General features: G+C 37.6%; 1 protein-coding gene across 1 annotated transcript in view; it reads right to left on the reverse strand.

Moving 5' to 3' along the window:
- The window catches only part of GALNT5 (polypeptide N-acetylgalactosaminyltransferase 5), a 37,594-nt gene extending 12,759 nt beyond the window's left edge, over nt 1–24,835 (reverse strand). The window contains exons 1-7 of the mRNA XM_070956996.1: nt 23,442–24,835; nt 11,902–12,068; nt 10,341–10,460; nt 6,991–7,126; nt 6,312–6,431; nt 5,694–5,811; nt 4,264–4,587 (exon numbers count right to left, since the gene is read on the reverse strand). Coding sequence (XP_070813097.1) covers nt 4,264–4,587; nt 5,694–5,811; nt 6,312–6,431; nt 6,991–7,126; nt 10,341–10,460; nt 11,902–12,068; nt 23,442–24,835 — 2,379 coding nt within the window. The remainder of the gene's footprint in view (nt 1–4,263; nt 4,588–5,693; nt 5,812–6,311; nt 6,432–6,990; nt 7,127–10,340; nt 10,461–11,901; nt 12,069–23,441) is intronic.
- Nucleotides 24,836–25,682: the final 847 nt, after the last annotated feature.

The raw sequence follows: 25,682 nt of genomic DNA on the forward strand, positions 1-25,682 counted from the left end.
ACTGATTTCAAATCAGAGATGTTGCATTGCAACACATAAAATATCCAGGAGTAGTAATAGAAAATATTGATAAAAGAAAAAGCAGTGCTTAGGAAAAATGTAGATTTAAGAGAAAAATGCATGAATTCTGCAGCATTTACTTCCAAGACTTCAGCTAAGTTTGCATAGGGAACCCATTACCAGTAGGTTGTGATTCCAAAAACTAGAAGTGATAAATGCCAGTCTATTGTGTAACACAAATACATATGTACAGGTCAGGTTCACTCATTAATCTAAACCATAAAGGAGTTTACTTTTACTATAGCTTTGTGTATTGCGTAAACACATTTTATTTATTTATTTATTTATTTATTTATTTATTTATTTATTTATTTATTTATTTATTGGTTCGATTTATATGCCGCCCTTCTCTGGAGACTCAGGGTGGCTTACAATGCGTTAAGCAATAGCCTCCATATTTTTGTATATACCTGCTTAGTAGGGCTTTGCCCCCCCACCCCAAAGTAGTTTCTTTTTTATACAAAGTCAGCTTATTGCCCCCACAATCCCGGTCCTCATTTTACCTACCTTGAAAGGATGGAAGGCTGAGTCAACCTTGAGCCTGGTGAGATTTGAACTCGCAGTAATTGCAGACAGCTGGCAGCTAAGTGCTACTTAACAGCACTTTAGTCCGCTGCACCACCAAGGCTCTTGTAATAGAGTCTTATTGAACATACATACATACCCATCACATTATTTCCTTTCAATGAACATAATATGCTACATGCAGCAAAGAAGCGAGAAACATTAACCAAATAAACAACAGGCATTAAAAATGGATACACATTAAATAAGATTTTTTAAAAAACAGTTATATATAAACTATATCTAGTTTATATGAACACAATTCACTATATCTCTCCATACTTTGCAAACTATTTTATATACTTGGAAACTATCCTTGTTTCTACCAAATCCACATATTGATTTATACATTCATTAGGTTTGTTTTTCTCAGCTACTTCTTTCTAAGATCTCATAAATGCTATCCAAATATAATTTCTGGTACTTTCCCTTCCTATCAATACATCATTTTTTGATATAGAGATTTACTTTGAAATTCAATCCTCATTTACTTTCTCTATACTGTACAACCAAACTACTGCAGTATACTTTTTTGAACTGGTCACACACTTTCATATTCAATCCACCTTTATTCATTCTTGTCCCTAGCACTTCCTCTTACCACAGATTTCTCAACTTATTCCCACTGCATTTTATTTTTTCATTTCTCCGGACATACCCAACTTTCACCATTATTATGTCAAAGAGAAGAAAAACACCTTCTTGTAGACAGCCATTTTTGCTTCTTTTGAGTCTTGCAACATACAACATACTACCCTTTTACTAGCCTTTGTATGTCTTGAAATTTTGCTACCTTTGTTTCATTTTTTTTAGTAAATATTCTACAAAAAATAGAAAAAATCATCTACATGTTGCACTTCATCATTTATGTATAATTTGCAACTTTCTTATTAATTCAACTTTTTTAGTCAAATATAATTGCTTGATCTTTGATACATTAATTTTATCCATACGCCATATCCTTTCTACATCCTACAATCATTATACATTCATTAAATATCATTCAGATACTCAATCGTTACGAGGACACGAATACACACATATTTTACATCTTCATCCAAAAAAACTCTAAGCATTTTGATATTTATCAATAAATATATTAAACAACTCAGAAAATACCACACTTGCTTAGTCCTGAACCATTATCTAATATTTCAATTTATTTTACTTCAATTGTATGTCACTCTTGCCTTATTAGCAATCAATTCCACATTTACAAAAGTGTATTCTAATTATCATCAAATCTAATTGTGTGTGTACACATACACAGACAATATCTTCCAACATACATTTTACCTTTTTGTTATTATTCCTTTACTTCTCCGTAGAACTGTAGATGTAGACCATCATCATTCAGATTTATTATATCCTTCAACTTATTCTTACTTTTATCAACACACTTTCTTAATTCATGTTTAATATTTGTTCTTCTTACATCACACATCTAATCTTCCATATGTCATGGCTCTCCTATGATGGCCCCATAGATATTGATTCCTACCATCTATTATAGCTTTGGTTAACTGAGTTAACTAAGTCATTAGTCATATCTATTCCAGAAGCAACATTTTGTGCCAATGGCATGGCACAGAAAGTGGTAATCAATTTGGGCACATTTTGGCCAACATGCTACAAGACTAACCAAAACTTAAGTTTACTCCAAGCGTGCCCATTAAATTCTATAAAATCTTTGTATTTACCATTTACTCCATCTCCATTCCAAGTTCTAATCTTTTTGTCATAATTATCACCAGATGGACCCATATATATTAATCTCCTTGCCGATTCAGGCTTTAGTTAAGCTAAGCTTTCACATTTTTAAAATTATAATTAATTAAACCAGACTATAGCACAATGTGTGGATTAAATTATTTGTACGGATAAACCATTCCCAATAACTTTGCTTGGCTTTATCTTTCCCCAGAGCACCTTCTACCGTATTAATGTCAACTTCAACTAGGAAAGATTTTTCTCTTTGGCCTGACAGTTAAATTAACTTTCTCTATCTTTTGAGGCAATACACCTTCAAAAACTAGTAGCTGGGTGAACCAGAGTATGCTACACAGTCACTCTTAAAAAAGGAAAAGCTGGTAAAGTAAAGGAAAGTTACTATTTTCTATGTAAACAGAATACAAATCAGAGTTTTGGTCACAGCTCCAAATATCAGCAGCCTTAATTCATTAGTATTAATCTATTTCAAAATATTCATCTGACAAAGACTATGCAGAGAATTTATAGAGCCCAGGGCAGCTATCCGCAGGGGAAGACTATAACTCAATATCACAATCTGAAGTAAAGAGGCCCTTAATTTGAAGTTGAAAATTGCTTCAATTCCCCCCTTTATGTAATCCTTAATCTCCCCAAAATTAGTTTTCACTCAGGATGCTTTCAAACCAATTTGCATTCAGTTAATTTATCCATAACATGGAGATACCAGAAATATCCCCCACCCATTCACAGATTTGTTTTCAGTTAAACTAATTCTCTAGAGCACTGGTTCTCAACCTTTTCTTCAACATGGACCCCTCCTTAAATATGTTTTGTGGCAACGAACCATGGCCTCAGACCAGTGGTGGGATTCAGCCAGTTCGCACCAGTTCGGGGAACCGGTTGTTAACTTTCTGAGCAGTTTGGCAAACTGGTTGTTGGAAGAAATCATTAGGGGAGAGAACCGGTTGTTAAATTACTTGAATCCTACCACTGCCTCAGACCACCAAAATGTACCTCAAGATTTAAATCATAACATTTGTTCAAGCTTTCACAGACTCCTTGTGATGATATTGCAGGCCCCCAGGGATCCAAGGACCACAGGTTGAGAACCAGTTCTCTAGAGCCCAGTTGGATTGAGGTGACACATAAATTTCATAAATAAGTACAATTTCATAATTCTATCAATCCTAATTGTCCCACTAAGACACTTCAATATTAACTGGTCATCAAGATCTTTTCAATAATTTTACTCCCAAAGTTGATTTCTTTTACCTGAAACCAACTGAATCCAATTTTTTTCAGCTATGTATTTAAACAAGCAGAACTTGAACAAAAAAGCAAGAGCAGTATCTGTGGCTTACCCAATGCTATAACAGTAGAAAAGACTATTGCAGATTAGCTGTGCTCTGTATGTATGCTGGCAATTATGTGATGTCAGCAAATGACAAAGTAGAGCTGCACCCTCTTTGTCATCTGACAGTCTTGGGGCCTTCATAGGCTAATGATGAACTCTATGTTTTTCTATGTTTTACTTTAAATAAAGCATACTGACATTAGAATATTAGAACATTCATGGATCTGACAGTAAGGAAAACCCAATAGCAATGTCCTTTGATTTTTTATATTATGGATGTTAGCCTCAGGATAGTGATTCAGTATACTATACATACAGAAATCCATAATGAAGTTTTAAAATTACTATGAATTATTAGAATAAAACTGTGTTATGCAACAAGGTGACATAATAAGCCAACCAATTCACCCACTCATCTCTTCAGAACTTGATGGAAAATTCAAGTAACATAACTTAATACATTTTGCTGCTGCTAACACAAGATTTTTATAGTGCATAAGAAGAAAAGAAATTAAGCTAAAACCACAATTAACATAAGCACATAGCACAAACCCAAGTTGGTAAAATGAACATACCAGCCCATTAGCTTTAACGAGAGGGGCCTCCAAATCAGGATATACGTTTTCCAAATACCACTTGAAGTTCTTGCACTGAAGCTGCTCCCTCAGTTTCTTCTGTTGAGTCAAATCTCCAATGTTCAAGTTTTTTTGAATAAGGTGATAACCATGTCCATAGAAAAGATCTGTGTATTCATCCAACCAAACTTCTGCCACCCGGACCAAATTCCGCTCTACTGTAGTGAGACGATCTTTAGGGAAGGAGTAGGGGTTATCATTCCTAAAAATATGACCTACTCGGGAACACGGAATAATCTCAATTTCTCCTCCACACATCCAAACCTGATGAAATAAAATCAGGCCAACAATAGATACAATTTCTAGAAATTTTATTCCACAAACTGCAGTGTGTAGATGTCTTAATTTCTGCATATGTCTTACTTTGTTGTTTTTTTAATGAGAAATTCCATATCTACTAAGTTGAGAACATAGTTGAGTCCTTCGGGAGAGGGGGCGGTATAAAAATTTAAAAAAATAAAAATAAATAAATAAATATAAAATTATGATTTGCATCAACCGTGTATTTACAGCACAAATAATGGCTTGGGGTTTCAAATTCCTGGATAAGTTATGGTTTATAGAACACCCCCTCAAATTTCTACACTCAGAATTACTTTCTTGTTGAAACCTTCAGAAGTAAAACAATAGCCATAATGGTTGTTTAGCAATTCAGACATTACACCACTTATAATGAGCACAAATATTATTTTGCACACTTTTTAAAAAAATTTCTTTTGATGCAAGCCAGTGGGTAGGCCTCAGTCTATCATTTAGTGACTGAAACTTAATGATGAATTGTATTAAAACTTCATTGATCATTTCTTTCTAATGATTTAAATACAAGTATAGATATTGAGGGATTGGTTACCGTTTGAAGCTTTATGTCTTGGTTGAACAGGAAGCTTAGGATTTTATAATGAAAGTTATATTTAGATAATACCATATATATTGCTTAAAAAACCTGACAGTTAAAATATTAATAGATTATTAGTTATAAAATTATAAATAATACTCTTATCTATATACAGGAAAATTAAGTTTTCTTGACTTTGGTGCACTGACTTTGCACACAATAGACACAAATAACAAATGTTACTTTATTTCATTTGTCTGCTGACTATCTTGCTTAGAGATTTGTATCATCTGTGCAGCCATAATAACATACTTTTGATTTACCAGGCATTGGGTATTAGGGATATCCCCTTCCATAGATACAAATAATCACATCATGATGACATATTGTTTATTTTAATACAGTTATTCCTAATCATCCATAGTTAAGGGAATTGGAAATGAATGCATATGTACGATTTAGCTACTGACAAGAGAGCATTAATTTGATGCTCTCAAGTACGAATCGGAAACAAATGAAAATATGTTTAACCTACCTTGAATGAGATCTCCATATTTTCACCTCCCCAAACATCAAGGCCAGGATCATATGCCCCAAGCTCAAAAAAATACTTCTTATCAATAGAAAACAGCCCACCTGCCATCACAGGACACCTAATAATTGAACCAGACATTACTTGCACATTGTGGTTTGGGAGGGCAAATGAAGTTTTTGCTATTTTGAGACATGTCCTTTTGCACACAAATGACAATTGTTGCATTAAATGCAAACATACCTGAAAGTTCACAACACTGGAAAACTAGTTTGGCAATAGTTCAATGTTTTTTTCAAAATCTTATAAAATCTCTTGATTTATGTTAGGCAATAATTTAAAGTAGAAGCAGGGAACTTGTGGCCACTTATTGCCAAGTTACAAGTTCCATGAACCAGAATGGGCAGAGGTAATTTAGTAATATCTAGAAAATCAAAAGTTCTTTACTCTGCTTTAAAGTAACATCTTTAGTTGAATAAAGAGGTCAGGTTTAACATCATATTAGTTTCCATCCAGAAAGAAGAAATTTGCAAATCATAAACTATGTGTCATTCTACCATGTTGAACATTTATTACTTAAAAAGCAATTCTGATCACAAAAATTTAACTTCATATACTTACCTAATTATATCGGTTTCCTTAATCTTATTTTTTTTAATGACATCTGAAGGAATTGGCTTCCACCCAAAATTCATTGGCCATGTAAAAATACCACGTTGAAAACTATCCACGGTCATGTAACTAAATGATGGAGAACATGCAAAGAATTAATTTAAGAAGCAAATGCTGAGTCAGAAGCTACAATAAACTGAATGACATCTTTGAGGTTTGGGGTTAACAAAACTAGACTAAAAATAATAGCCTGCAAAATTATGAACTGATTAATGTTATGATACGTTTGTGTTTTCTTACTTTATTTTGAATTAAACTTTATAACAAACGAAAAGACCTCAAAAAACGATGTTTTTTGTTTTGCCCAAAGGAGGGCAGTAATCTGTGTTAGAGTCCCAAGGCTTTTCCTGTTGTCACTCATACTTTATAAATGTTTTTAAAGTATTTTGAAGGAACATGCCTAGAAGAGCTTGCTGGATCATGCCTTTCAATATAGAAAAGCTGAATATTAAAAGGAGAGAGTCAGAGTACATGAGATCATGAAGGTGTGACCAATTCAGTTATCGGTGTACCCTTGGAAGACCAAGTTCAGGCTACAGTTCTGAACTATGCTAAATGTCCCCTCTGCCCATGGATCACCCCCCACCCCCCCATATTTTCAAGGGAAACATGGAAGAATAAAACTCACCTCATATCTTTGTCACTGATCACTTCAATGACAGGGCAAGCAACTTTTTTTCTATTTAAATGAATTCTGTCCAGTAGTGGTTCCAACCACCCCACGTTGCATTCCACATGAGAATCTAAGAAGGTCAGGACATCACCTAGAGGAGCAAGTAAATTTGCCATTATAACAAGGAGACAGGAAAAACTTGGAAAGGTTTACAGTATTTATTGGCCTCTTGAAAAAAAATTATATTTGCTTCCTACTGTGGATAGATATTTAACATATAATCCATACATAGCAAGGAAGTTCATAAGAGACGTTGTTTAAGCAATTTTTTTCTCAGATTATATCTCTTCATTATTTATTCAAAAATTTCCACCTTGCCACGATATAATGTTGTTTTTTACTGTTCACTTTGTCAAGAATCATAAAAATATTCCGCACTAAAAAGTAACTTGGAAATGCTAATTCTTAACTGTATCTTAATCATACCATATATTCTTTCCAACACACAATTTTTATATACCACTGGGAAAAATGTCCTTTATGGCATTTCACTAATTGATAAGAATGCCTTCACTGGTCAGCACCATATTCACCTAATTAGAAATTTCTCTAGAGTAGTGAAATTGTGATGTGCTTTAAAGCTTCATTAATATATATGACATATGAGTTGGAAACGTGTTAATAAAGTTTTTCATTTTATTAACAGAGACTTGCAAACACGGCAATGGTGTAATAATAAAAAGGTATACCTACGGAAGGACAAATTTTATTTCATGCAGAACAATCTTGAAGGTGCTTATTAGCTCTATGTGAGCAATAACTGGTCCTATCACCCGCTAATGCCTCCATCACTGCTGCATATCTGGCAAACTCAAAATGGAGTTGTTATATGCATACTAATATACTAATACTGAGGTCTTTTATAATGTAATAGATTCTCTCTTGCCTGGAGGGGATCTTTGCACATAAGCCCCTTATGGTCATAAAACATATGTCTAGTGGTTACATGACTTGGGTGCATAGTGGTAGGATTAGCCTCCACAAATTTGCAAGACATTTATTTATTTTTAAACATATAAGGGTGGCTGCTGGACTACCAGATGTGAAAATCAATCCCAATAGAGGTATATTATCTAAAGGAAGGAAGATGGAGAAAGAAGTCAGAACGTTTCTCCTCCTTTTGATGATTTTTGGTATTACCTCTGAAAATATTCACCTCTCTCAAAATTTACTTTCCCTCAGTGAGTCTGCATAATTAAACCTTATTGACTGTGTAATGTAATTACCTCATTTTCTCTGGCTACAATTAACCCAACCAACTCATTAAAGAAGCACTGGGTTAATTCACATTTCATTTTGATGGTCATCAGCTTTCAAAACTTGGAGACTTTATTAATTTATTTACATTATCCTATTCATGACACGATTTCCAATAGACCAGGCTTGTGTGGAAAAATTATTCAGGATTCTGAAGGGAAATAGGGTGATAGAATGTACAGGAAAATGCAGCAAGGATACCAAATAGAATACCCTTTTTATGACTCTGTAATCCTTTAATTTGGGGAACACAGATTATTATTTTTATATAAAATAGAAAAAAAGAAAATTTCAGGAAGTATTTCTATCACACATCTCAAAAAACTATTTGAGTCCAAAAATCAAAGCAAAAGCATATCTTTCTATCCATTCCTATTCATAAAATTTCCCAGAGCTGATAACAGATAACATTCAGAAGAAAAACAATTCCAAATATAAAATTATTCTGAAAACTGGTAAAGTATTGGTAAGAAAATTTGTTGCAATAGCTATTAAAGTAGACAAGATCTTCACACTGGAATATCAGCAGAGCTGGTCTCAAAGTCAGTTCTTGGCAAAACCTTTATATTAACTTGCTACTAAATTTCTATCTTTAGTAGATAGGAAGTTTTAACATTTTAAATATATGTGTAACACTTTCTGCTAAAAACACCAAGGTGCTTCATAGCAAATAAAACAATATCAAATTCATGAAATACTGCATCAACAAGAAAAAATATTTAAAAATTAAAAACATTATCTATTAAACTATTAAAAAGGCCAGATTAGAAAGACATTTTGGAATGTAGGTGAATTAATGCTAAATATGCTGTGCAGCGTAATTTAAAAAATATCTCGATTTCAATAAATTTCTTGTATAGTTGTTGGAATAATACATTATACTACATTGTATTACAGCTTATTTATGGCTTAGCCCAGCGTACAAAACCAGAGAGAGATTTTTACAAGTTTAGGTCTCAATGTCATGGTTAAAGAGCCACTGTCGCTAAATCAACAAATTCTTTGTTATTACCTTTACAGTGGGGAAGTATGGAAGTTGTTTTTAGTTTTATCTCTAACGTTAGTTTGAAGTCTGATTTGGTTTTTTAATTAAACATAAAAATTTAATAATTTTATGGAGTGGTGTTGATAGCCTCAAGTTCTTAGATTCTTATTTTATTCCAAAAGTAGGAAATATATGTGTAGATCAGGGCTGAACTGATGAATCCTTAGTGGTCTCAAAGCTTATAGGGTGTTCCTTAATATTAATAGTAATTAGGGCTAGAATTTCCATTCCTAAGAAGTGTGATATCATGTCACTGCACCACTTAACAACAATATTTCTGGCAGTCCCCAGTTACCGTTGTTAAGCTAAGACCTTGCAGGTTGTTAAGCAAGGACCTCAGATGATTGCAACTTCGGATTTCCTACCAGTTTCCCCACTGACTTTACTTGTGGGAACCCAAGACTGCAAATCATGTCCACCTGACTGTGAGACACGGCGACAACTGGCAATCCAGGTCAGTTGTTAAGCATTCAGATCACAATCCTGTGACCATGGGGAATTGTATCACATGGAACTCTGAGGACCAGTTTATTTTATTTATTTTAGAAAATTTATATAGCCGCCTATATGCTCACGACAACTAGGTGGCTTACCAGCAGTAAAAACACAAAATAGGAAAAATAAAATAAAAAACAAGTACAAGTTGTAAGTACAACTTGGATATATTTACAACTCGTTTGTACAACTCGGTTACTGCTGTCATAAAGTCAGAACCGTCATTAAATGAGGACTGCCTATATTTTATTTTATTTTCAACTGTAAACTGCTTAGAATAATGAGAGTGGATAAAACAAGCCATAACTTCACACAATGTGCGAACTCAGCTGAGTTCTGTGTGTTAGCACCTGCTCCCAGCTAACCAAAGCAAGGAACAAACTACTTAGTTCCCTTTATTCTAATGAAATTTAAACAAACAAATTTCATTTAACAAATTAGATTGTTCTAATTATTTCTGTATCTTGTAGGGTAGCTGCAATTAATCAATCAATGCCATTCTGCTTACCTTTGGCAATCTCTGCTCCAGCTAGTCTTGCTCGTATTAAACCATGCCTTTCTTTCAGATGAAGGATACGGACTTTTGGAAACTGTGCCATGTATTTGTCTAATTTGTCCTTCAGGTAAGCTAAATTAGAACAAAGAAGAATCAAGTATGTGGACTACAGATTGTACCTATTTCAAACTTAACTAATAAAATGGGTCATCAGTCCCCAAACACTGCCTCCGATACTTGTAGAGGATATTGAAAAATACCAAAAAGTTATTTTCTACCGACAGTTATTATTGGGGTAGAAACTGTATATTACTATTACATATTAATCAACTGATTACATGTCACCCTTACTAAGAAGAATTGATCCAGTAAAATGTTCACAAAGATGCACACATACAAAATGCCTGTTATTTATATCAACTGGTCTATCCAGAAATCTATAATATTCTTGAGCTGAAGAAGCTTCCTGGATGAGAAGCGAAACGTCTCCAAAGAAAAACCAGAAAGTCCAGTTGCCTCTTGAAAAAGCACCTTTGGGACTACAGTATTCTTGCAATTTGGAAAAATAAACATACCACCTTCTACCTGTCAAGCTGCTTAAAAGTGTCACTGCTGACCGTTTTAAATAATAAAAACCAAGGATCCTCTAAATGAAACAAGGACTTGGTTAATAGCTATCTCCAGGTTTGCAGTATTCTTTATGTCCCACAAAAAGGAAGGAATAAAATAGCACTTTTGGGATGAGGAGGCCTATGAGGCTGCAGAGAATTACTTTTCCTGAAGAGAAAAAAAACCTGAGTTGCCAACGTTTGAAGCAGTCATGAAAATGTTCCTGTCATCAATCAGCTGCTTCTGCGTTACAAAATGGCCCAATGATATTTTCTGGGAAATTATTATTAAAGGAAAAAAGAATTATCTGCACTATCTACAACTATCGACCAAGTACTGCCAAATCTTTTTTCCCCCTATAAGGATTTCATAGTTTTAAAGTGTTTTTGTCATAATATATTTGCACAACTTCCCTCTCTCTATAGGTCAAAAGCAAATTCTTTCTACCAGGCTTCAGCGGCATACTTAGCTGATCTCCCATTCGTTACACACAAGCATCCAATGACCCCAAAATATTCTGGATGCTTTTAAGTCAAATGCATATGTATGGTACATTTGTTTCTAAATTGTAAGGGGAGGAATAATATGATATAATTTAGGAGAAGGGGGGGCAGAATCTGGAGGCGGAGTGAAAAGAGGGATCACACTAGAATCCCTACGTAGCCCCAAAAGAACTAACTGCTGTTGACTCTTATCCAAAGAGGTGACCATCGTTAGTTGAGGAGATTCCTGTGCATAGGCATGAGTAGCAATAAATCCATTTATTGGAGTTTCATGGGTGGACTTGATCTTTTGTGCTTGACATATGGGGGCCCACTGAAGCAAAATAAGGCCATTTTGACATTTCAGGAAATGTATGGGATGCATTGGAGAACCTCAGTAACTTGTATCATGATGAAAAAAAAGTTTTGTTTTCAAACAACAAATTATCAAATGGCATGTTGATTCTAAGACACTGACTTACCTCTTGTGCTAAAATCATCCACCAAAATAACTTCTTTAATCAATTCAGGGGGGGACCGGTTGAGGATACTATGGACAGAGCGCAGGAGAGTGGACCATACTTCATCGACAAAGCACATGATAATGCTAGTGGTGGGAAGGTCATTGTGGACAAGAAGATCTGAACATCTGGAGCAAAAGAGATTAATAGCATAGCATAATATATCATAAACACTTGATACAAGCTTACTGGTAGAAGTGAACATTAACTTCTCTAATTGCCATAAAAACTTAGTTTACTGATATTTTCTTCTGAGGACGAGAGTTGATCACTAAAAAATAAATTCTAGTTAAATTATACCTCTCAAAATGCAAACACTTCCTCCCCGGCAATTAAAAGTTGTGGGAAAGAAATCTGAGCGTAAGGAAAGGAAAACTATCACTTGAGTACCGGAATCCAATACAGCTAACAGCATCAGCTGTGAAGCATTGCTAGGCACCTGCTTAATAGAAATTGAGAAATAGTAATGACATAATACTATAATACATCTCAATATAGTGGGGAGCATTAGAGCTATTACGCCTGCTCAGTTTGCTATCCATGTACTCTCTAATTAGGGAATTTGAAGGTTTTTACTCTTTCCTCTGATAATTTTTTAATCTCAAAATTAAAGTTAGATTGTTCAAACTTCAAACATAAACTGTTTCTTCCATGATCAGACAGTGGCAGGTGCATATCTGTCATATCTTCTTCTGCATATCCAAGCAGATCAGACCAGGTGAAGACAATATGTAAATGAGCATCAGGGAGGAAAAGGATCTGTTCAAGGAAAAAGGCCCTGTTTAGGATTACAAACTAAAGGCTTTGGCACCGATTCCATGGGCTGACCTTGACTGCAACTACACAAATACTATTGTAACCAAACAGTGACTGAGTTTCTGACAAAAATATCACAGTGAGAAATTCTGCTCTTTACAAAAAGGCCACTTTTTGGGATTAATGAGCTGGTTTTCACTGAAATTCACAGAATTTATGCCCCAACCTGGGCCAGAAGTGGAAGCATATCAATAAGACATGGTCCTTGGCCTTTAGACTGTCAATTTTTGTGCCTACAGTGTAGCTATATGCTAGATACAAATCATAAATTACAGTTGCGTCTTCATGCCACACAAGATCCAATTTACGTTATATCAAAAAAAACAGGACCCGCTGGTGCATAATTTTTTATACATTCTAAATTTAAAAACCAAGTTTTTTCTGGCCTCTTTTAGTAAGAGCATTTTTCAAGTCCTTAACTCAGACACTCACAATATCTCATTCCTGAGTAAAAATTTCAGATCCTCGTTAATTTCTGGATGGGTCCAGACAGATTTGCCTGGTTCTCTTCAACTGTCAAAAGAATACTGAAAATAGAGGGATTAGGAGAAGGGGAAAGCTTAGTATACCAAAGAGCAGATGTAGAACTTTTAAAGTTCAACTTAAAATCCAGATTTGTGGCCTGGTTTGATTGCTTCAGTTTTAAGAAACATATTGTTGTTGTTCAGTCACTAAGCCATATCCCATTCTTTAGAACCCCATGGATCATAATACACCAGGTCCTCCCTGTCCTCCACTGTCTCCGAGTCTGCCCAAACTCATGTCCACTGCATCAGTGACACTATCTGCCCATCTCATCCTTTGTCGTCCCCTTCTCCTTTTGCCTTCAATCTTTCCCAATTTTTTTCCCAATGAGTCCTTTCTTCTCATTTGGTGGCCAAAGTATTTGAACTTCGAGATACATATTGCCAGCTACCAAATAGGCTTTTCAGGCACATCCACATTATATTATCTTAAAATATGTACCCAGTTCTGAGATTGACTAGAAGACTTTTTTCAAGAAAGCCATGGAGCTTACTGCCATTATATAGGATGCTGGAAAAAGCAAGACGTAAAAAATTCTGCAAATGCCATGAAGTTACTACCCAAAGAAAACAACAAAGGAACTAATTCTGTAGTAAGATTAAAAAAAAGGGAAAGACCCTTGCCAGGAATTTGTGATTGGGGAATGTTTTCCAGTTTCCTTCAAGGGTTAATCAAGAAATGGGAAGACTGAAAAGTAAAAACTATAATGAGGCGTGGTGTTTTCTAAGCATTCCTGCAAGGAGACAAGGTTATTATTTACTTTATAATATTATTATTAATTTAATAATATTATTATTACTGGTATCCTCAGATAGCTGCAAAGCCTTGAAATAGCACTCTTCCATATTCCATCCCCACATAAAATATAACATTTTTCTGACCTAAGATTGCATGAAGAAACATATGGCTGGAGATAAATACTCTTATAAATTTGTCACAATATTCCAAGCTGGACAAAGTCAACCAAAGCACTTGAGTAAATTAAAAGAAGCTAGATGCAGCCATTCAATGCTACTCTGACCATGAATATCATAGTGAAGGTCTACTGGCAGAGAAGGGACCCCCATAAAGGACTTCCAACTTAAATGCTTTCCTGAACAAGTGTTAAATTCAATCACAAAGACTCTATGTTAAGTTTAATTGAGAAATAACCTCATACACTGGCACTAACTGTTGATAGAATTTCTGTTTGTATTAATACATCCTTGTCGCTGGCAAAGAATAGTCCCTAGTGGATGATAAAAATAAAAGATCCAGGCTGCAGCCTGGATTTCTATTAGCCAGTTTCTAGTTTTAAAATAGCACCCGCCTCCTGTGATCAAGCAGGGTGGCCAAAATAGTCTTCAAATCCCAAGGCACCTACATTATTTTTCCAGAGGAAAATCTTTGTTTAAAAAAAAAAAAACAAGGGTTGGCAATCACAATGTGTTATAAGGAAATAGAAGTCAAGAGAAACGAAATAATTTATGAAGCGCAAACACTGTAGATTTTATGGTACAAGGAAGCTAGATGTGAAGCAAATGTAAACTCTGTGTAAACTGGAAGCATCTAATACCTAAACTAATGTTTTCCAACTGCCCAGAGATTACAGCTTCCAGAAGTCTAAGCCAACATGGCCCCGGGTCTCCTTGGAGTTGTAATCCCGATTTAACTGGAGTTATAAAAGCCCGAAAATAGGTAACTTGCTCAAGTATAAAATGGATAGGACCCTCATGGCTTATCTAATTTTTTGTGCACTCATCTGTTCTAGATCTGCATTATTGTACAGTAAACCTTTCTCTCTTTTTTTGCCAACTTGTGAGACCTTCTAGCAGTCTCCTCCACTTTGGTTCTTCTCAGTGCAATTTTAATAATTCTCCATGTGACTGAGAAATGAGAGTTGTAATTCCAAGTAACATAGAGGGATTCAGGTAGAGAAAGACTAACATATAGAAATAGCTGAAGATACGGAAAACCCTATGATATATAATCCAGAAGCATAAAAGGAACATATGATTTTTCTTTTGAGCCTAAATGTTAACATGCCAGCACCAAAGCTGAACCTTCTCAAAGTTGCCATAACAAAGGTAAAATTACATTTTGATTGAAAAAAGAAAGAATAATCAAAGCCTGAAGGCCACGTATATTATGAACTGGGTCTTACTTGGACTTATTCAGTAACACTCATTGCAACTCCAAAAATGGCAAGCCAGCATGGTGTGGGAAGCCCTCCCCCCACTTTTAGAACAATGAAATATTTTACAAAATATTAAAAAGGCAGGATAGAATATTTCCTCTAAAGGAGAAATGGGAAAAAAAATCTTAAGGGAGGTAGAAATCAGCATCAGTCTCCCTGCCCCCAAGCAAAAACTGAGGAGGCCAGCTTTTAGAAATGCAGATTTGGCAATCTGTTCAGAAAGACTGGGTAAGACAAGAAACTCCAAATAAGCAATTAAGAAGCCAAAAAGGTTAGGAGAATTAGTTCAGACATGTACCTAGGAATTGCATTTCCCCCTTTGCCTATAGAGCCAGCCATGACCCCATAGAAATCTGACAACAGCCAATAGAATATTTTCTTGCACAGGAACAGGAAGCTCAAATACAAAGCCCAAAGAAGGTATAAAAATCCACCTACTCTCAATTCCATTTTGTCAACTGTCCCTGAATCACATGTGGTTGGTAGTTCTGCTTCATCAATAAAGGGAACCTTTCTTTCTAATCAGTCTCCAGCCTCCATTTTATTTTCAGTACCTTTCTCCCGGCTTGGAACTGAACCAGATGGATTTTTCTTTCAACAATGGGAATCAGCTTGGAAAAGGCTGTAGTAAGAAATGCCTCTCCAGGGGAAAGGGCAAAGTAAATCACTGAATCTACCTCTCTATAAATGTGTTCCACTACTACTATAATTACCTAACACTATAGATTGATCTCTGAAAATTCCCTAGCATAAAACTGCAATGTGAGTTTATGGAAGTTATTTTTTATTCTTAACACAATTCTTATACAAGCAAACCTAGTTTTATTCCAGCTGGGAGAAAGAAAAAACAACTTGATTTCCAGTGCACTCTAGTGGCTGCAGGTTGGAAATGTGAGGTTTCAGAATGAATTAGTTTTGGTACTCAGAAAAAGATGAAAAGATAAGAGTGTCAGGAAGATAGCAAGAACCTTTTAGTTATAAAGCTTTAGCGATAGTGACAAACCCCTAAAACATTCTGCATCAGTAAGTATCTGAGTATCATGCAGTGGTGGGATTCAAAATTTTCTACTACTGGTTCTGTGGCCGTGGCTTGGTGGGCATGGCATGGCTTGGTGGGCATTGCAGGGGAAGGATACTGTAAAATCTCCATTTCCTCCCCACTCCAGGGGAAGGATACTGTAAAATCTCCATTTCCTCCACACTCCAGGAGAAGGAAACTGTAAAATCTCCATTTCCTCCCCACTCCAGGGGAAGGAAACTGTAAAATCTCCATTTCCTTCCAATCAGCTAGGACTCGGGAGGCAGAGAATAGATGGGGGCAGGACCAGTCAGAGGTGGTATTTACCAGTTCTCCGAACTACTCAAAATTTCCGCTATCGGTTCTCCAGAACTGGTCAGAACCTGCTGAATACCACCTCTGGTGTCATGTGACACAATGTTCTTACAAAGATTAGTAAAAAGGCAACACTATGATACTTTGCTGCCATGTATGCCCCAGGTTATGAGCACAGATCGCACACACTTTTAACTAGGCCAAGGTACTTTCAAAAACTTTCATTTTAATATAGTTTTAGTACAATGTAAAATAACAATTCACAATTGTCCTTGAAACTGTCCTCTAGAGTCCCTACCAGATGAATGGGGCAGGACAGAAATTTTCAAGTTATTTTCCCCTAGGAAAATGTATATATTGTCTATTATTGCATTTTTTATGTGTGCCAGAGACTTTATTTTAAGCCAAATTTTTAAAAACATTGCTACATCTGATGCTCGTTCCAACACATTTTACTGCTGTGAAACTTAAATTATGTTACATAAGCAGTCCTTGATTTATGACCATTTGTGTAACAATGCTTCAAAGCTATGGCCGTCTCGGAAAAAATGATTTATAAAATGTCCCAGTACTTATGTTCATCATATCATCCTCATGATCACATGATCACAATTCGGTTGCTTGGCAACCAGTTCCCATTTATGACCAGCTGCAGCATCCTGAAATCACATGACAATGATTTGTAATTTTCCTAGCTACTTTCCAACAAATGGGGAAGCTGGATTGGCTTTAATGATATGATTCACTTCATATGTGCATTCGTTCGTTCGTTCATTCATTCATTCATTCATTCATTCATTCATTCATTCATTCATTCATATTTATTTGCTACCCATCTTGTATCCAAAGACTCTGGGCTGCTTACAACAATAAAGAACCTTGAAAAAATATTAAAATCATCCATTATAAAAATACAACAAATAAAAAACAACTGTGGTAAAAATGATCACAAAAAATTGGGTCTGGTCACATGACGACTGTCTTTACAACAGCCCCAATTTACTATGGAAATTCTGGTCCCCATTGATTCCGTAAATCAAAGACTTATCTGTATCGTATTGCTTTTTTTATGGATTGTTTTATTATCTATTTATCTATTTTATTAATTGTGAGATACCCTGGAACTGGAACACATTGAAAAGAAATATATAAATGTCTCAAAAAAAGAAACACATTGCAATTCTTGCTATATGACTACCAGACCTATATAAAGCAAAGAGTACTACTGGACAAATAAACTAACTGCTATACTAAGAGGGAGGCCTCAGTGTTATTTTTGATGCTGTTAAGGATGTATAGTAATCCAAGGGCAAAATAATTTTATGTTATATCCATTCCAGGTCACAAAATGCTGAACTACAGGTAGTCCTGGACTTACAACCACAATTGAACCCAAAATTTCTGTTGCTAAGTGAAACATTTGTAAAGTGAGTTTTGTCTCATTTTATGACCTTTCTTGCCACAGTTGTTAAGTTAGTAACACAGTTGTTAAGTGAATCTGGCTTCCCCATTGACTTTGATTGTCAGGTTACAGAAGCTGATCACATGACCCTTGGACACTGCAACCGGCATAAATAAGAGTCAGTTGCCAAAGATCTAAATTTTAATCACATGATTGCAACAGTCATAAGTGTGAAAAAAGAGCAGAGGTGGGTTTCAGCAGGTTCTGACCAGTTCTGGAGAACCGGTAGCGGAAATTTTGAGTAGTTCGGAGAACCGGTAGTAAAAATTCTGACTGGCCCCGCCCCCATCTATTCTCTGCCTCCCAAGTCCCAGCTGATCGGGAGGAAATGGGGATTTTGCAGTATCCTTCCCCTGGATTGGGGTGGGAATGGAGATTTTACTGTATCCTTCCCCTGCCAAGCCCACCAAGCCATGCCTACCAAGCCTCACCCACAGAACCGGTAGTAAAATTGTTTGAAACCTACCACTGGTCATAAGTCACTTTTTTCGGTGCTGTTGTAACTTTTAACAGTCGCTAAACGAACTGTTGTAAGTCGAGGACTACCTGTAGTAGCTATCAAGTCAAGGGCTAAAGATATTCCAGAAAGAGAACCTCGTAGAAGTGACGGCTACAGAAATAGAAAAGACGTGCAGTTGAGAATGTTATTTAATTTATTGTTTGTTTGTTTTTTTTAATTTAATGCTGTCCATCTTCCCTATAAGGTGAATGGAAAGTGGATGTCTGGATAACAAATCCACTTCAAAAATCACAAATAAAGTGTATGGATCCTGCAGTCCCTAGAAACACATTTAATATCCCTGTAAACCTAGAGCCAGTCTTTTTTAAGTGCTCAGTCTCTAAAGAAAAAACACGGATCAAGTGAGGTGGGAGTGGACTTGCGTGAAATGTATATATACATGCAAAAAGGTGAAGGAACATAGCAAGTTGCCTTATACTGAGTCAGACCATTGTTCCCAAGAATGCTTTCAACATTAGAAAATGGGTGCATTTAAAGTGCTCCAGTATGTATATAGTTTTGTTTTGTTTTGGCAATTCCATGCATTATTTCCCTCTTCAAATAGCCAAACAAAGTAAAAGCAGCAATGTCAAAGAAAACAAAATTCACTTATATCCAGACAAGACTTTAATTTCCAGGAGTACCGGTATTACTAACGTTCAGGATGTTCAAGTATTTTGTTTGCATATACTTAGTAGAATAAATTGATTTGTTTGGAGAACTGGCGCCCTTTAGAAAAAAGGGGAAAAAAGATACTTGCAAGACTGTTTTTTCCGGTCATGTTGTCCAAATAAAAGCTTTTCCCCGACCCCCGCAACACAATCAGCGAACACTGACAGCCTCAAAGCAAGCAACGTTTCAATGTGACCCACTAAAGCCTATCAAAGAAGTACGGCAGAAAATCTGTAGATCTCTAGCCGGTGATAAAGATTTCTCTCATTTCATTGAATTTGTCATTTTACATCATGCTGGTTTAGAAAAAAAAAATAGAAGAAGAGTCAAAGGTTTTGGTCAGGTCTTCTCTGCATGAACAAAAGGCTGAAGGGAAAGCATTTTTCTCAATTTCTATTTGCAATTCAGCTAAGCGTTTGATGGATGCCTTAAGGGAATCTTTACCCCTTAGGCTAATATATCTTCCAGAAGATCTTGAGAAGGCCAGGGCAACTTACCAAAAGAACTCCTCCCACAGAGAATCTGTTCCTCTGATCATTTTTCACCAATGTTTGATAGGGTGGTTGATCCTATCCTCCCAACCTAAATGGAAAACTATTTTTTTTTTTTGTTCTGGGTTGTTTTGTTGGAAAAATAGTGGATTGTAGCTCAATGGGAGCACGCCTGTTTTACATGAAAAGGCTCTTGTTTCAATGACTGGCATCTCTGATTAAAACAGATCAAATAGCAGTTGATGGGAAACATTATTCTCTGCCCTTTGCCATTCTGGGCTTCGTCATCTATTCACGTAATCCTGTTGCATTTGAGAGCCTTCAATCTGTTAAGGTATCCCTGAAGGCTGCCCAAATATTGCCATAATGCACCACTATCTCTGCCCAAACCCAAGGATATCAAGTGCCAGTCACAATACGACAACAGTGCATTGTACAAATAATCTGATTTATAAAGTAAATGCCAAACTACAGTTTTCGCATGCGATATACCAACACGTATCTACGACAACATCCAAGACAGATTATTTAAAGGCTCTCTGGTGCCTTTATTAATGTCACTGTGCTTCAAGATGTTAAAGACGGCATTTGTTGGCCTACTTACCGGTCCTTTCAAGTTCAGTTAGACTAGCAGACAAAAGGGGAAATGGGAAACAGCTTTTAGGTAGAAGAATTTAACTTAAGAATGAAAGGCTACTTATCTTCCTCAAAGGCCTCTGAAAACTCAACTGTTTTGCATGACTTTAATGGAGGGGTCAAATTTATTTATCACAATATTTCTGTACTGCTCAAACATTTTATGGTTTTTAAAAAATCTTGGTGGAAAAGGTTGGTTTCCATAGCTTTACAAACACAAGTAAGATGAGGGCTCTCCCACCACCACCTCAGAGCCCCAAGTGTTCCCTAATGAAGATGCTGTCTGCAAGAGCCTTAAACTCAAGTAGAGTGAGCAGCCTTCTTAAGAGATTGATTCTGCAACTCAACAGCTACTAAGCCATGTGTGCTTTATAGGTTAAAACAGCACCAGGTATTTTCTGTCTTAGGTACCAGAAACCAACTGTTTAAGACACATAAATGCTGCTTTAAATATATGCAATTCCCAAATCAGTGCACTTTTCTCTATAAGCCGATTATCATGCATGGGTAATACTGTTTTGCAGGGCTCTGAAAGCCTGTGTTAAAATGAAATAATGACAGTTCGCCACTGATTTGATTCTGTGGCTGAGTTCACACATCACAGGAAGCTATATTACGGTTGTGCTGGTTTGAGGGGGTAGTGGCTTATATTGTCTGAACTAAGTCACCAAGATTTGTAAATTTACAGCTTTCAGCTTAGTACTATGCAACTGTTTTCCCTACAACAGAATAAAAAAACTTAATAGAACATTTTTTTTTACAGAAAGTAATAATAGAATTATAACTGGGAAAAAAAAGACATTTAAACAAAGGAAAGGCTGCTAAATACAGAAGCAGGATAAGGACTGGAGGACTATGTAATGCATTCATGCCTGGGAACAGTAGTTGGAGAAAACTAATTAAGGTTAACGTCAGACCAACAATCAAGTAAGCAATACCCCAATTAAGAAATTGCCAAAGAGCCATCAGCAAACAGCCCAACCAAAGAATCCCTAAAACCAATCCCACCCACACAGACTAGACACCAGAATATAAACTGACAGCAAACAGCACTCAACTAGCACTGATGATATTACCTAGTTAGGGTAATGAAACGTCTGGAAGAAAACAAGCAAGCTCAGAGAGCACCAAGGACCCCTCAAAAACGAATTCATTTATAAAATTTAAATACTGCCTATCTCACTCAAAGTGACCAAAAACTATGGGTTTCCTGTAACTGGATGTCTGTGGCCCTTTACTGGTTTAGCACCAGGGGCAGTGATGGATACTCCTGAGACTGGTTTCAAACTTCTGTTTTCTTTTTGAGGTGGTAGCTGCCAAAGCAAAGTTCTTGCAGGAAAATTGCTCCTCTAAGGGCCGACTTTGTTCTTTGAAATAAGCAGAAAGGAAATCCTTGTGTTCCATATTCAAGGCTACACAATCAGTTTGTGTGTGTGTGTGTGTGTGTGTGTGTGTGTGTGTGTTTACACAATTCAGCACATCACTCAGTGTTAACTTTTTTGGTAGTAATGATATCTAATCTGATGGGCCAGTTTCCAATTTCCATGCGCATCTTAGTATCAGCATGAATATTCTAGTTGTACAGTTCCACTAACAAGATTCCAGATATAAAAATCCATATTTATTTATTTACTTAATTTGATTTGTATGCCGCCCTATTTCCATAGAACTCAGGGCGGCTCACAACAATTAAAATCAAACCAGATAAAAACATATTAAAATACAAATTAAACATATGTTAAAACTCATTAAAAATCAAACCCCATCAGTCCAGGCTGGGCGATTTAAACAACCATGTCTTTAGTTCGCGGTGGAAAGTGCGAAGGTCAGGGGCCAACCGGAGCCCCAGGGGGAGTTGATTCCAAAGGGTGGGCGCGCTCACAGGGAAAGCTCTACCTCTGGGGGCCGCCAGCCGACATTGTCTAGCCAACGGCACCCTGAGTAGGCCCTCCCTGTGAGGGAGGGCCATAGCTATGTTTCAATTGTGACACACCATTTTAAATGCGCTTATCTCACAAAATTATATACACTCACAAGAAAACTAGATAAAGCAAATATGCTGCAATTAATTTCTGAACAAACTTTAAAAGGATTGCATTGTTCAGTAATTCCATTTGCCCAATGTACTTGTATAAAAAATACTAAATTTAAAGTAGTCACAGTAGACTTTAAATCCTTAAACTATTTGAGATCTTGCTATTTGAGCTTCAAGGTTAACATCTGATATTCTGTAATTTTTTTTTTAAGTATTGGGGGAGGCCTTTTCTATATGGTGGCCTCAGATTGTTTAGATATTTCCCCCGAAAAGCATATATAGTCTTTGTTGGCTTTGAGGAAAACTTTAAAGGTTAATTCCACTCCACATATTGCTAATTATGCTTATTACCAATTTGCTGATACAAATTTATGTAATATATATTTAGTTGTCCAGGTACTTATGACTTTTGTAAATATTGTATATTTAAAATAGTCTCTCTTTCTGAAGGACTACATCTGAACCAGGGATCTTTACCCTTTTATTTTATGACTTTTTTATTTTTATAAATAATTCAAGGCTGTGAACATACCTAATACTCCTCCTCTTTTCCCCACAACAACTACCCTGTGAGGCAAGTTGGGTTGAGAGACAATGAGTCAAAGTCATCCAGCCGACAGGAGGGACTAGAACTCAGTACAAAGCAAGTCAATTATGCTCAATGCAGTTATCAAATACTATATGAAAAAAAACTGTATGGTATAATATTATTATTCATATAATACATCCAAATTCATGGACCCCATGAAATCTATCCTCAGGCCCCCAAGAATTCCTGTTCTAGACAAGCATTTAATAAATCAGCAATTGCACTAGCCCAAACGTGTGCTGTGCAGCACAAGTATTTACAGCTTACCCAACAGGCCTTGTGTCATCAATGGCACGATCAAGTGGGATTAAGTCACTGAGGTAGACATTGAAATTCCCTTCATTCCATCTCCTTTTGGCTTCCTCCTCCTTCTCACCTGGGACTTCAGCAGGGCGTCCAAATTGACCGGGTGCTCCGGGGTCTCTTGGGGTCAGGGTCCTATCGATAGTTAACACTTTGTGCAGCCTCGTATTTTCTGCAAAATCCACATTACTCTGATTAGGTTTGGGGAATTGCTCTTCACCTGCTAAATGGCCTTTGTCAACCTTCCCCAATGCTCTTCCTCTGGCAACGATCCCTTCCGTGGCTTTAATAAGGCCATCTATTTGGGTTGCATTGGTGGCTTTCCCCTTATTGCTGCTTTTCTCACCTGGCAGTTGTACATACTTCCCCATCAATTTGGTGCTGACTTGGAGATGCTGAATTGTTGGAAAAACCATAGGGACCAGCTCCTTGGTTACAAAGACCTGTTGGTTTTCTGATAGAGCATCCTTTGCCGGAGGTATTTTTGCACTCTTCCTGCTTGGCAGGTTTCCCGGAGCTATTTTCTTCAGGGAGACTTCCTTCTTCTCTGATGTCGAGGTATTCAGCTTGCCCGCAGGTAAACCCCACCTTCCTTTGACCTCAGGAACCTCCATCGTTCTGACTAGCCCCTCAGTCCTGTTGGCTTTGAGAAGACCAGGATTGGCCAGCCATTCCTCAGTCATGCTTCCAGGGGAGACACCACGTTTTAACCCAACCAAAGCCCCTTTATCGGTGAACTCCGTGTGCACTAACACCTCCGTTCCTCCCGCGCTCTTCTGAACTGGCACCTTCTGAGGGACTCCGTTTGGAAGAGGCGCTCGCCCTCCAGCCCCTATTGAGTGTGGCTCCTGCTCACGCCGGGCCAGAGCCGGCTTTGTGTGCCCGGGGTCGCCGCCGGCGGCCTCGTTGACTTTCTTCTCCGGGGCACGGGACAAGGGTTGAGCGGGCGGTCGCTGCCGTTTCAGCGGGAATATGTCACGCAGGCCGGGTATTTTCCCAGGTGCTGCTTTGGCCGGGGTCGCGCCGGGGGATAAGCGCTGCCCTCTCCCTTCCGCGTCCTGGCCAGCATCTTCGCCGTTCCTAGAAGGCTTCTTCCCGTCTTGTCCCGGGAACGGCGGGGAAGTTTCGGGCTCCTCTCGGGACCACCTCCCCGGGTCATCCTCGGAGTTGCGCCAAACTCGCCCTGGCCCCTTTTCTTTCCCCCATGCCGTCCTTTCCCCTTGCAGCACTTTGGTGCCGCTCTCGCCGAAGGACAACTTGAGGGCTGCCATGTCAAAGATCAGCCAAACCACCGAAGCTGCGAAGATCAAAGCCAGAGCTCTCCCGCTGCCTCGGCAAACCTTCCGGAATTTATTCATTGCGGAGAAAGTTTGCCTCGCTTCTGAAAAAGCTTTTCTTCCGGCCGCCCCCGGGCCTCCTTAACCTACAGAGGCGGCAAGAGGAGCGCCACGCGGAGCCCCCTCGCCCTGGAGTTCGCCCGCATCTCGAGCTAGGAGAAGTCGCCTGTTGCGCTTTGCCTGCGTGGCATATTTATAGCGCGGCATCCACGTCTCCTCAGCTTCGCGTGGCGGGCCTTGCAGCCGCATGTCCTCAGCCAGCCAGTCAGCCTGCAACCAGGGCCCGAGCGGCCGGAGGTGCAGATTGCAGCCTCTTTTTTTTTTTTAGGAGTCCCCTTCCTTTTTCTCTCGGCAGCCTGGGGGATTCTCCATTCTTCTTGCTGGGGGGGAAAAAAAATTAATAAGCGGCTGCAGATCAGCTGGAGAAACTGATCCCAGCCACCCGGCCCCCCGCCCCTGCCCAAGCTGGTTTTCTTTCTCTGTAATTCGACACCGCCTCGGAGAGAAAACAAACTGCAAACTTCGCACCGCTTTGGCGTGGCCTCTGCTACTACCTTCCGAGATCCCAGATACTTTGGAAAATCATGCCGAAACGCCAGAAACAAGCCTGCTGCTTGCCTCTGTCTGTGTATATGTGGAAGTGTATGATGGAAGTCATGGGAAAATTCTCTTAAGAATCTCCCTTGCACGATCTTGAATGATTCTTCTTATGTATAAAATAATTAACCGCCAGGGTTTTTTCCCATTCTTTGGCAAGCCACGGTTTGTTTCATCGTGGTTTATTGAATACATTTGCTGAGTTCAGAGGTTACGCTAAGGCGCACAAAGTTCACCAATCACAGTTTGGTGATTTAGCTGGCATACCAAG

The sequence above is a fragment of the Pituophis catenifer genome, unplaced genomic scaffold (genome assembly GCF_029215685.1).
Source record: "Pituophis catenifer annectens isolate HBS135680 unplaced genomic scaffold, rPitCat1.0.hap2 SCAF_1, whole genome shotgun sequence".
Taxonomy (NCBI): domain Eukaryota; kingdom Metazoa; phylum Chordata; class Lepidosauria; order Squamata; family Colubridae; genus Pituophis; species Pituophis catenifer.